We start from the raw sequence: 11,196 nt of genomic DNA, 5'->3' as shown, positions 1-11,196 counted from the left end.
AGACTGACAGATAGTAGGCACCCAGTGTTAATCTCGCTGCCTCTTCCTCCATCTCATGCCAAATTAGAATGAATTCTTTGAATAATTAAGTTTTTACTCTTCTGTGTTCCCAGCACCTAGGCAGAGCATGGCATGTACCCAGTTCATGATAAATGTTTGATAACTGATAAATATGGAGGAGATAGTACACAGATGGAAAAAGCAACTGCCTTCTAGTAGAGTTATATGCAGAACTTTCTCCTCTGGCAAACTATAAATTCCCTAAGGAATTGTCCCTGCCATGACTTAGCAAAAGGGCTTTGCTGGTGAGAATTGTTCTAAGGATGAGACTGGATAGCCCCAGGTTGGATGAATTGGAGCAGCTTCTCCTCTGGAGAAGTTAAGTCTTATAAAGTGTGTGGCCACACTGCCCTCTGGAGACTGCAGATTCTTCTCAAGCATTGCTTAAATAGATCTTCCCATTAAGAGCCATATCCAGAACTCCGATCAATCTTGTAAAAGTTTTCATATGTGAAGTGTTGCTGAAAAGCTCTTCTAAAATTCTCAAATAGCAATTTCTTTTTTAAAAGTTTTATTTTAGTTTTAATTGACACATAATAATTGTATACCAAATAGCAATTTTAAAATAGGGAGTCCCAAGAGTTAAAACACAAAGTTTTTTCACTGTTCTTTGTAAAATTTCTCATACAGAGGAAATCGTTTTTAAAAAGCAACCATGTATGTTGCCATTACAGTGTACTGTATACTTATTAGACAATTGACAGGAAAAACAACTTTTGGCACAAGAATGCCAATTTATTCCTTTTTTGGACACATAAACACAAAATATCCCTGCAGGCCAAAAAAAAAATTGCAAAATTTAAACGACCATCATCTTATCTCAACATGAGGATACAACCCCTCCCTTAATAGTTTAGAAAGTACCTCGTATTGCTAGAGACATACATCCAGTCCAAATTTAATAAAATACATTTTAAAACATTACAGGTCTAATAATATAGAAACAAAAATCACACCATTAGTCAAATGAACAAACGCAAACATTTTCAGCCACTAGACATAGAAAGAGCATGAATATGTCAATAGCAAGGCATAAGGAAATGGTTAATCAATAACAAGATCTTTCCTTTAATTTTACAAGGAAAACTTCTTGGAGTTGAAACAGTATTGATACAATGCCCTCAGCCTCCACTTTCTTAAAATGAAAGCAGAGCTACCACCTTGCTATTGAGCAAGAAAATATTACAGCACATTCACAAAAGGTCGTTAGGACAGGGTGGAGAGGGTGAGCCTTATTAAACAGTGGATTATATTTTCCCACTCTAAGGGTAGGCAGCTTTGCCAGGTAGGTAAGCTCTGATAGAGGCTGGGCACCAGATCCTAAAACACAGACCATATAGAACATGTCTGCTTGAAAATCATCACCTTTGGAAGCAGCAAATAGAATTTACAGTAAGAATGAATATGTTCTGCTGCCCAGAACGCTGGCTGCATTAAGCCAGCTAATCCACTTTATAAGCCATTCAGGATTCAACAGCTAACACCACCACCACCAAAACATAATCGGTTCAACATTTGGGTCATCACCACTCTCTTAATGTCCCCATTTTTTTTTTTTTTTTTTTTGAGACGGAGTTTCGCTCTTGCTGCCCAGGCTGGAGTAATAGCTCACTGCACTGTCTACCTCCTGGGTTCAAGCGATTCTCCTGCCTCAGCCTCCCAAGTAGCTGGGATTACAGGCATCCACCACCAGGCCCGGCTAATTTTTTGTATTTTAGTAGAGATGGGGTTTCACCATGTTGGTCAGGCTGGTCTTGAACTCCCGAACTCAGGTGATCCACCCACCTCGGCCTCCCAAAGTGCTGGAATTATAGGCGTGAGCCACCGCGCCCGGCCAATGTCCCCACTTCTTATCCCCAAATTATTATTCTTTAGCATTGCTACATTTAAATCTTTCACACCACAAGACAGTGCCTAAACAGGCTGCATTTAAAAAACAAAAACCAAACCAAACAGCCTAAAACTACTTCTAGAGAATGCACACCTCCCATTGATTGACACATGCGTAACGACTCAGTCAGTCCCGAGGGGGTTACCTATTGAAATTGTCAAGCCGAGTTAAAGTAAAACCATGCATTCAGACTTGCTCGCAATCGTATTGCTGCAACTCTGGTTCTGCAGTGATTAGCTCATCAAGATTCACCCCTCAGCAAGTTTTTGCCAATAATCCCAGTTCTTCCAAATTTCTTTCCTTTTGTCCAAAATGACAGCATTGCACCTTTAGTGGTACTATTTTCTATAAAAATAGGCCTCCCGGCTTTTCTTCCACCACCACACTGATATACCCCAGCGTGCCAGGACTGACTGAGGTCTTACAAGCTGTATTGTTCGAGGTCGAGCGTAGAGCAAGACAAGCTCATCAGGGATTTTGGAACATGGCCTTGCTCCCTGCTCCATACATGCCAGGAGATGGTGAGAAGTGATGCTTCTTCTGTGCATTATTAATAAGCAAGCCCGAGGCACTCAAGTGCAGGTGTGGTGCCCGCTGGCCAGCCAGCCAGCCACCAAGAGTTCTTCACATCTTGGATTCCTGCGAGTCCTCCTTCTCCTAAAAAAGCTTCCGTTTTTTCCTCCTCTTGGGTCCAGAGTGGCCATGCTGAAGGGTATTCTCTGTGCTCTCCCTGAACAAGTGTGAATAAAAGCAGCAGCCAGCCCCTCACCAACATGTCCTGATTTGTATTATCCAAGTGAGGTATTTGCAAAAAAAAAAAAAAAAAAAAAGGAAAATTTTAAGAAATTAACATCTGCCATCTCTTCACTCCTGGCTACGTTGTGCTTCAGTTACAGAACTTGCGTTTCATCCCACTATCTGCAGGGATTAAGGACGTCTGCACTTATCTTAATGAGCAACAGGCCTCATCGACATTATAAAACTCTCTCTCAGAGACCAGGCTCATCAGCAAACACAGGTGGCGCCATTGATCAACAGCACATGGAAATGTAAACTTCAATGTATTTACAAGTTTATTTAAATGACTGAAGAAAAACAGTGCTTTATATTGCTGGGATTTTGAGAAGGCTAGTTAATGAGATTTGAAACGTCTCATGAGTTCTAGCAAACACCCTTCACCATCATTTCCCCACCAGCAGTTTCCAGGCAGGGGAGGCAAAATTGTTTTTACCCCATTGTGTCTATCTCTTTCCCTAGTGCCTTCCTCAGCCATATGGAGTGTGGCTCCAGGCCTTTTATCCCCTTTTCCATCCCTCACTCCTGATGTCCCGGATAGAGAATTACAAGTCAGTAAACTCTGGGCTGGGAAACACTGGCTGGAGCTACCAAGACACTATGTAACTGTTGTCCATTCACAAAGCATTATCTACACTACATACAGAATACATTTTCCCTACGTTTTAACTGATGCCCGCTTTAGAGCAACTCCCTTTGTTGGGATGAGAAAGGAATCCCATCTCCCTGTGAGTGGAATTCAGAATCTATTAAGAAAAATCAACCTTTTCCACACAGTTTTAGTTTAATAAAAGGAAGGAAAACCCACCAAGTACATTTCAGGTCGAAAGAGAAGCAAAAAATTTATACTGCAAGTAGTTGTGTGAGTTACCTTGATTCCCAGGAAAAGAAATTTTAAATGCTGGTACATGTTTGCAAGTTGCAGCATCACTCAATGTACCTTAAGGACTGGCAAAGCCTTTCCAATAAGGAAGCATCCTGGTTCTAGCTTATTTTAAAACAAAGTGACAGGACACCAACTGTGAATATAAAACAGGTAAAATAATTCTTCAAAAGGCATGGAAATATATGTCTTTTCTGATTGGTTTCAGAAATTGCCAGATTATGATATATAAGAAATAGCTGATAAAATCATACCGAAGTCTCATCTAGAAAACTACATTGTTGGGGAAGGAAGAGGAGAGACCTTAAAAAATGTTTATTGCCAAAGTTAAGTTTCTATGAGAAAAGTTGAAAAATCATTTAGATCTAACAAACCACACAGCAGCATAAAATGGGCACTTTTGAAAACTTGGAAAATACTAAAAGCAATTTTTTTTTCAAATAGGGGGAAACATGAGTACTTTTATCATGGCAGTGTTATCTCTGTCACCGTGACATGCATTACATCTGTTTATGTCACACATTCACAAAAGTCGACCAAATAAGAGAACTGCCTGTTTGAATCTGCAGCCAAATATAGTGCAAATTGCCTGGCAGCGTGTACTTGCACCAGCACAAGTCTGCAGAGATCAATAAGATAAAGTAATAAACCTAATAAAACTCTGTAACAAACTTTCAAAAATTAATGCTCATTAAAGGCATTTACAGTGGCAAAGTCAGAAATCTTCATTAAAAAGTCTATGGACCCACACAATTAAATAGTTACACTGAACTGAAGTAGATTGTTTGGTTTTTCTCTCCCACTTATGCATACACCCCACTCAATGACTACAGAAAAAAGGAATAATCTTCTTTTCTAAGACTAGAGGGATGCGGTGAACACCACAGCTAGCAAAATATTCCATAGAAACCCTTCTTGTAAAGTCCTTTAGAAAGTTCAGGCTGATCAGCCTTTGCACATTGAGGTAAAAATTCAGTCCAGTGCATCAGAAAAGATAATCTATGAGTATCTATTACTTTAAAAAAATGGCTCAATTTTGTTGACGCATCAGACAGTGCTGCGAAGTATAGATTCAGTGCAACTATTCCAAGCTGCTGGTAGAAGACCACCTGAAGTCAACTTGGCTCGATCTAGAGGCGGTAGGCATTTGAAACATTTTGAGGCTGCATGGGGTGCCAAATTGGTTGAGTTCTTTTTCTGAGACTCTCAGGCAAAATACATCGTGTGCTGGGTATCATGGTGGATTTGCACAGCCTTAGCCAAGGCCTGAGGATCCCGGCCGTTGCTCTGTCCTGACACATGACTGCCTTCCGCACTGTAAAGAGAATAAAACAAAACAAAACAAAGCAAAACAAACAAAGAAACAAACAAAAAACCAACAACAACAACAAAAACAAAAAACAGGTATAACAGAAGACCACTTCAAACTTCACACATTTCAAATAGCACAAACCGTACTAGATTCTAGAATATCTTAGGCTTAAGCTTTAGCTTCTTGAATAATCTGTTATGGTCCTCTAAACATCAGTTGGCTCAACTGAACTTCTTTAATGGGCTGCTGCAAGAATTAAATAACATAATGTCTGCAAAGACACAATCCTTAACAGTATCCATATAAAGATTTCCACTGCCCATTATGTCTGGCTAATTTCTTTAGGCTTCAGTCAAATGTCATTTTTCCCCATAGAAATCTTCTTTGACTTTAAGGTCCAGGTCAGAGCCACCTGGAACATGCTTTCACAGAATCCTATATTTTTCTTTCATGGTACAATTGAAATTAAATTATTACTTGGGTAATTATTTATTTTCCCACTGGGATATAAACTCCAAGAAAGCAGCAACTTTGTCCACCTTGCTCACCACTGTATCCTTGGTGTCTAGCACATAATACCACAAAGTCTCAATAAACCATTAGTTGAAGGAGATTCCCAGCAAATGCTATTGTGCCACCAGTCTCATCTTTTCTTCCCCTCACTAACTGTATAACCTTGGAAACATAATAACTCCTCTGAACTTTAGTCTTTTGGAGTAACAACAACAACTTCTAAACATACTACTTAAGGATACCATGTGATATAAAGGGCTTGACAAGCTGTAAATCCCCATTCCTCTTCTGACTTTCTCTTTAAGTGATTATTATCCTTATCATCTAGGCTCAAAATCTTAGCCATCTTTTACTTCACCCTTTCCTCTGACACGCATATCCAATTAACTGTTAAGTCCTGTCTATTCTATCCTAGGAAGAGCATTTTACATTTAACAAACAGTCTTGTTCTAACATACTTTTGCAGCCTCATACCTGCTTGTTCCCCTTTACTATCCTCCAGCCAAAGAAAATTTGCTACTGTACAAACATGTCACTTGCTTTCTCTCCTTGTGTCCATTGTTCCCTCTGCCCTGAAAATTCTTTTCTCTTTTTTGTAGAGCCAAATTCTACCCATCCAGCTATGAAATCTTCTCTAAAAGCCTCTCCTCTGGTGTCCCACTGCACTTTTATCTGTACTGACTTGGGCTACTTGTCAGTTGTATATTTGCTATATTGTCTCCCGTACTGAAACATAAAATCCCTGTGGACAAGAAATACGTCTTACTCATCTTAGTATTTCTAGCACCTAGTACAGTACTGGGCACGCAGTCAATACCTAATAAATATGCCGAATAAATGAAAGCACATTACAGAATGGAAGGTACAAAGCCACAGCTGGACGTGTTCCATAATAGTGTATTTTCCACCCTTACAGAAATAGACTTGCAGTGGAATGTCTACTATTTAGCAGCTGAATTCAGACTTGGGGAAGAGCCCAGAAACTGCTACACTTCACAGATGGTCATTCGGAAAAGAAAATTAATGCAGAGAGCTTGTTTAACTATTTAATAGAAGCTCAGGAATAGGTCAAAATATCAGATTCTCTTATTCTCCGAAGATGCCTACTTGAGAGTGAGAATGGTCTGTGCCCCCACTCTCACATACATATCCAGGTTCACTCTGGGGTATTTTTCCAGAATGTACCAAAAGCAAAGGGAACTGGTCAGGCCTCCTCACTTGCATGAAGTGGAATTCACAGCCCTGTGACTGCTTTGACCGGAGCCAGGGTACTGTGTTGACCACTTTTTGAGGCTACTTAGGACCTGAGCAGAACTGAAATGCATTTGGCTCCATGGGAGAACCACAAGCAGCTCCAGATTAAACTCCTTTAGAGATACAATGCAAGTATAAACAAGCCTAAGCACTTCTTGGACCAAAAGTCACATTACAAGCTCTCAGAGGCACATGCAACTTTATATGGTCCTTACAATTTAAACCCTGAGAGAAAGTTTAAATCTTTAAAAGAGTTTTCTATCGTAGCTCATTTTTTTAACATGCTACTAAAATATAAAGAGACTTTATTGTGCCTAAGAAACTTGCCTGTCATGATCTTTATCCACCAGATGATACCTTGCCCTAAATGCTACAAGCCGGGCATAATATGCAGGGGCTGGAATAGAGACTGAGCGAGTGCACCTCACATAGGTGTGACACAGCTGGTAAGTCAGGAGCTGGAGTTCATCTGCAGTGAAGCAGTTGTCATCCCACAAGACCTGGTAATGTGAGGGACGGCTAGTTCCCTGGGGAGAGAGTTTTATGATTAATTTGTTGTTGTTGTTGTTGTTTGAGATGGAGTCTCACTGTCACCTAGGCTGGAGTGCAGTGGCACGATCTTGGTTCACTGAAACCTCCACCTCTGGAGTTCAAGCGATTCTCCTGCCTCAGCCTCCCAAGTAGCTGGGACTATAGGGGCACGCCACCATGCCCAGCTAATTTTTGTATTTTTTAGTAGAGACAGGGTTTTGCCACATTGGTCAGGCTGGTCTCAAACTCCTGACCTCAGGTGATCTGCCCACTTTGGCCACCCAAAGTGCTTGGATTACAAGCGTGAGCCACCGTGCCTGGCCTGATTAATGTGTTTCTGACATGACACGAGAGGAGAAAATAATTGAAACCTACTCCTTAAACTCAGAAATACTTCTGCCTAGCACACCTACAAGCAGATACCTAGACCAAAAGATGACAATTCTAGGATACAAGCATTAACAAAGTTAGGTGTTAAATAACAAGTCCACTCAAGCTAGTTGCTGAATTTGCAAACATCTCCCTATCAAGTCAAAGATCTGAAGCAGCTTCCAAATTACCTGAATTCCTGCATGACTACAGAGGTAAAAGTCAAACTCAGATGGATGTGTGATGGTACTATCCACTGTAGTGCCTGCTGGTACATTGCCACTTTTCCCTACCTACAAAAAACAAAAAAAAGTAATTAGTCATCAAAGTGCCAAACTGGGCTCAGATCATTTTTTTCTTTTGTGTGTTAACTGGGAGCAAGCTGGTAAATGTCTCTTAAATTAAGTCTTGAAAATCACTTTCATTCAAGATATTGGATCCTCTGTAACTTTCCCTTAGCCCAACCATTTTAACCTATAGTATTTTCACAAACAAATATGTTCCAGGCTCTCTTCAGGAGGATACAGACAAAAAATATTTTACCTGTGGCTTTGGGCTACAACATTATTATATATTTACAGATAACACAGTGGTATGTTCATAGAGGGGAAAAAACATTTAACATTTAAGACAGATAAACTTCCTGAGAAAAAAACAGTTTTATTCCTTTCTTGGAGTAAAAAAATATTCACAATTTTCAGTAAAAGTAAGATTAAGGAATCTTTAAATTGGTTTACCAGGTTCAACATAACTAATACTTTTTTTTTTTTTTGAGACAGGGTCTCACTCTGTCACCCAGGCTGGAGTGCACTGGCAGGATCATAGCTCACTGCAGCCTTGGATTCCTGGACTCAAGGAATCCTTTCACCTCAACCTCCTGAGTAGCTGGGGCTATAGGCACACATGCCATCATGTCTGGCTAATTTTTTTTTTTTTTTTTGAGAGATGGCGTCTAATTTTGTTGCCCAGGCTGGACTCAAACTCCTGGGCTCAAGCAATTCTCCCACCTTGGCCTCCCAAAGTGCTAGGACTATAGGTGTGAGCTAACACACCTGGCAACAGCAAATACTTTAATAATAATAATAATAATAATAAGTCGCTGGCAAATGGTTATCAGGAAGAAAGAACTGAAATGGAAACTAAAAAACCAGTTTCAGATCTGGGCCTAGCCTTGCAACTATATACCTTGAACAAAGCTTATTATCTTTACACTTCAATCTAATCATCTGTAAAATTAGGTGATGTTCTCTTACCCTTTTAAAATTCCAAGCAAAAACCCTACAGACAAGATTTGAAAATCAAATTTCTAGGAAGGCAAGAGGGGAACTTCAGAAATGGATTACAAGGGAAGGAATTAAATCTTGCTGTTTGGTCACCCTCTTCTGCTGTACAGCAGGCTCAGTATGAACACGTTTATTTAGCATACAGACACAAATGTGATGGGAGTTTATTTGGCTCCATTTTAACTATTGTTACCTTCAGCTGAAGATCGTACACCTATGCATACGTAACTCTATGAGTATAGAAAAATCTCCTTCCATCAAATGTATATGTGATCTTGGGTTCCTAGCTGGATCAGAAGAAATCTAATTGAGTTATATAGGTTCTAGCATTTTTTTTCCCCCAAGTGTGTTCTTTAGGAATATTAGTTTTGCAGGATGTGTTTAGGTAGTTTATGGTGGAACAAACCTCAGAAATATAGGGTCAAATTAAGTTAAAATATTTTCTACTGTATGACTTCTCAAAACCTTTATTTAGTCATGTATAATCTTTAAGAGGGATATAGAGTATATAGCATTTTCTAAATTTATTTTACCATTAAAAGAAATAAAAAAACTCTCTGGTTCTACACATGACAGCCTGAAGAGGTGATGCCTTGGAGAAAAGAGAATCCAGGCCTTTTCAATTCACCAGTTATTGCTTGAGCACCCATGTGACTGCTAGGCTCTGCAGCAGATGTTGGGGATGACAGCCAGGGGCATCAAGAGAACTAATCAACTTGCCTTCCTGACTTCATGAAAAGTGTATACAATAAACTGTAACACAATGTGATATGGGCATACGGGAGCCATTGGGAAAAGGTGATGAGGAGGAAATAGGTGAGGCATGCCTTATAAGATAAGTAGGAGCTGAAAAGGGAAGTTGGGTAAAAAACAGGAAACACTCCAAATACCCCTGAACTCAAAAATGGATAAGCAAACTGTGGCTCATCCATATTATGAAATACTACTCAACAATAAAAAGCGGCAAATTACTGATATATACACAACTTGGATGAATCTCAAATGCCAGACTCAAAGGCTGTGATTCTATTTATATGATGTGCTGGAAAAAGCAAAACTGTAGGAATAGAATACATATCAGTGGTTGCCAGGGGCTGGAAGTGAAGGAGAAAGGTTAACTACAAAAGGACACATGAGAATTTTTTGGTATGACAGAATGATTATACAGTCAGCCCTTGGTATCCACAGTTCCGCATTCAGGAATTCAACCAACTGTGGATATTCTTTAAAAAGGTTTGGACAGGCTGGGTGCGGTGGCTCACGCCTGTAATCCCAGCACTTTGGGAGGCCGAGGCGGGCGGATCATGAGGTCAGGAGATCGAGACCATCTTGGCTAACACAGTGAAACCATGTCTCTACTAAAAAAAATACAAAAAAAACTAGCCGGGCATGGTGGCAGGCGCCTGTAGTCCCAGCTACTCGGGAGGCTGAGGCAGAGAATGGCGTGAGCCCGGGAGGCGGAGGTTGCAGTGAGCCGAGATCGCGCCACTGCACTCCAGCCTGGGCGACACAGCGAGACTCTGTCTCAAAAAAAAAAAAAAAGGTTTGGTTATGCTAATTATACCCTGATTTGATCACTATACATTATTTGTATAAAAACTCACTATGTACCCCATAAATGTGTACAATTATGTCAATTAAAAAATAAATAAAAATATAAATTTTAAAGACCTGACACAAATACAGAAAATTGTTAACATGTTTAAACATTTAATTTTAATGTGAAAAAAATTAAAAACAATAAAACATAGCATTTACACTGTATTCAGTACTAAAGCAACCTAGAAAAATATTTTAAATAATTCAACAGTAAAGACTTATACACATTTTAAAATATAGTATAACAACTATTTAAGCCTTTACATTGTATTAGGTATTATAAGTAATCTAGAGATCTTTTAAAGCAAGCTTGTCCAACCCACAGCCCATGGGCTGCATGCAACCCAGGACGGCTTTGAATATGGCCCAATCCAAATTCGTAAACTTGGGCCAGGAGCAGTGGCTTTCATTCCTGTAATCCCAGCACTTTGGGAGGCCAAGGAGGGCGGATTACTTGAGGTCAGGAGTCCAAGATCAGCCTGGCCAACATGGAGAAACTATCTCTACTAAAAATCCCAAAAGTAGCTGGGCATGGTGGCGTGTGCCTGCAATCGCAGTTACTCGGGAGGCTGAGGCAGGAGAATCACTTGAACCTGGGAGGCAGAGGTTGCAGTGAGGCAAGATGGAGCCATTGCACTCCAGCCTAGGCAACAGAGTGAGACTCAGTCTCAAAAAAAAAAACAAAAAAAAATTTGTAAACTTTCTT

General features: G+C 40.0%; 1 protein-coding gene across 1 annotated transcript in view; it reads right to left on the bottom strand.

Annotated features, from left to right (window-relative positions):
- Positions 1-554: 554 nt before the first annotated feature.
- The window catches only part of AGO4 (argonaute RISC component 4), a 55,450-nt gene continuing 44,808 nt past the window's right edge, over positions 555-11,196 (bottom strand). The window contains 3 exon segments of the mRNA XM_017884545.1: positions 555-4,944; positions 7,036-7,235; positions 7,800-7,901. Coding sequence (XP_017740034.1) covers positions 4,836-4,944; positions 7,036-7,235; positions 7,800-7,901 — 411 coding nt within the window. The 3' untranslated portion in view covers positions 555-4,835.

This window comes from Rhinopithecus bieti, unplaced genomic scaffold, assembly GCF_001698545.2.
Source record: "Rhinopithecus bieti isolate Rb0 unplaced genomic scaffold, ASM169854v2 scaffold_13029, whole genome shotgun sequence".
Lineage (NCBI taxonomy): Eukaryota > Metazoa > Chordata > Mammalia > Primates > Cercopithecidae > Rhinopithecus > Rhinopithecus bieti.
Note: the sequence above shows the minus strand (reverse complement) of the source record. Positions and strands in the feature narration are given on the sequence as shown.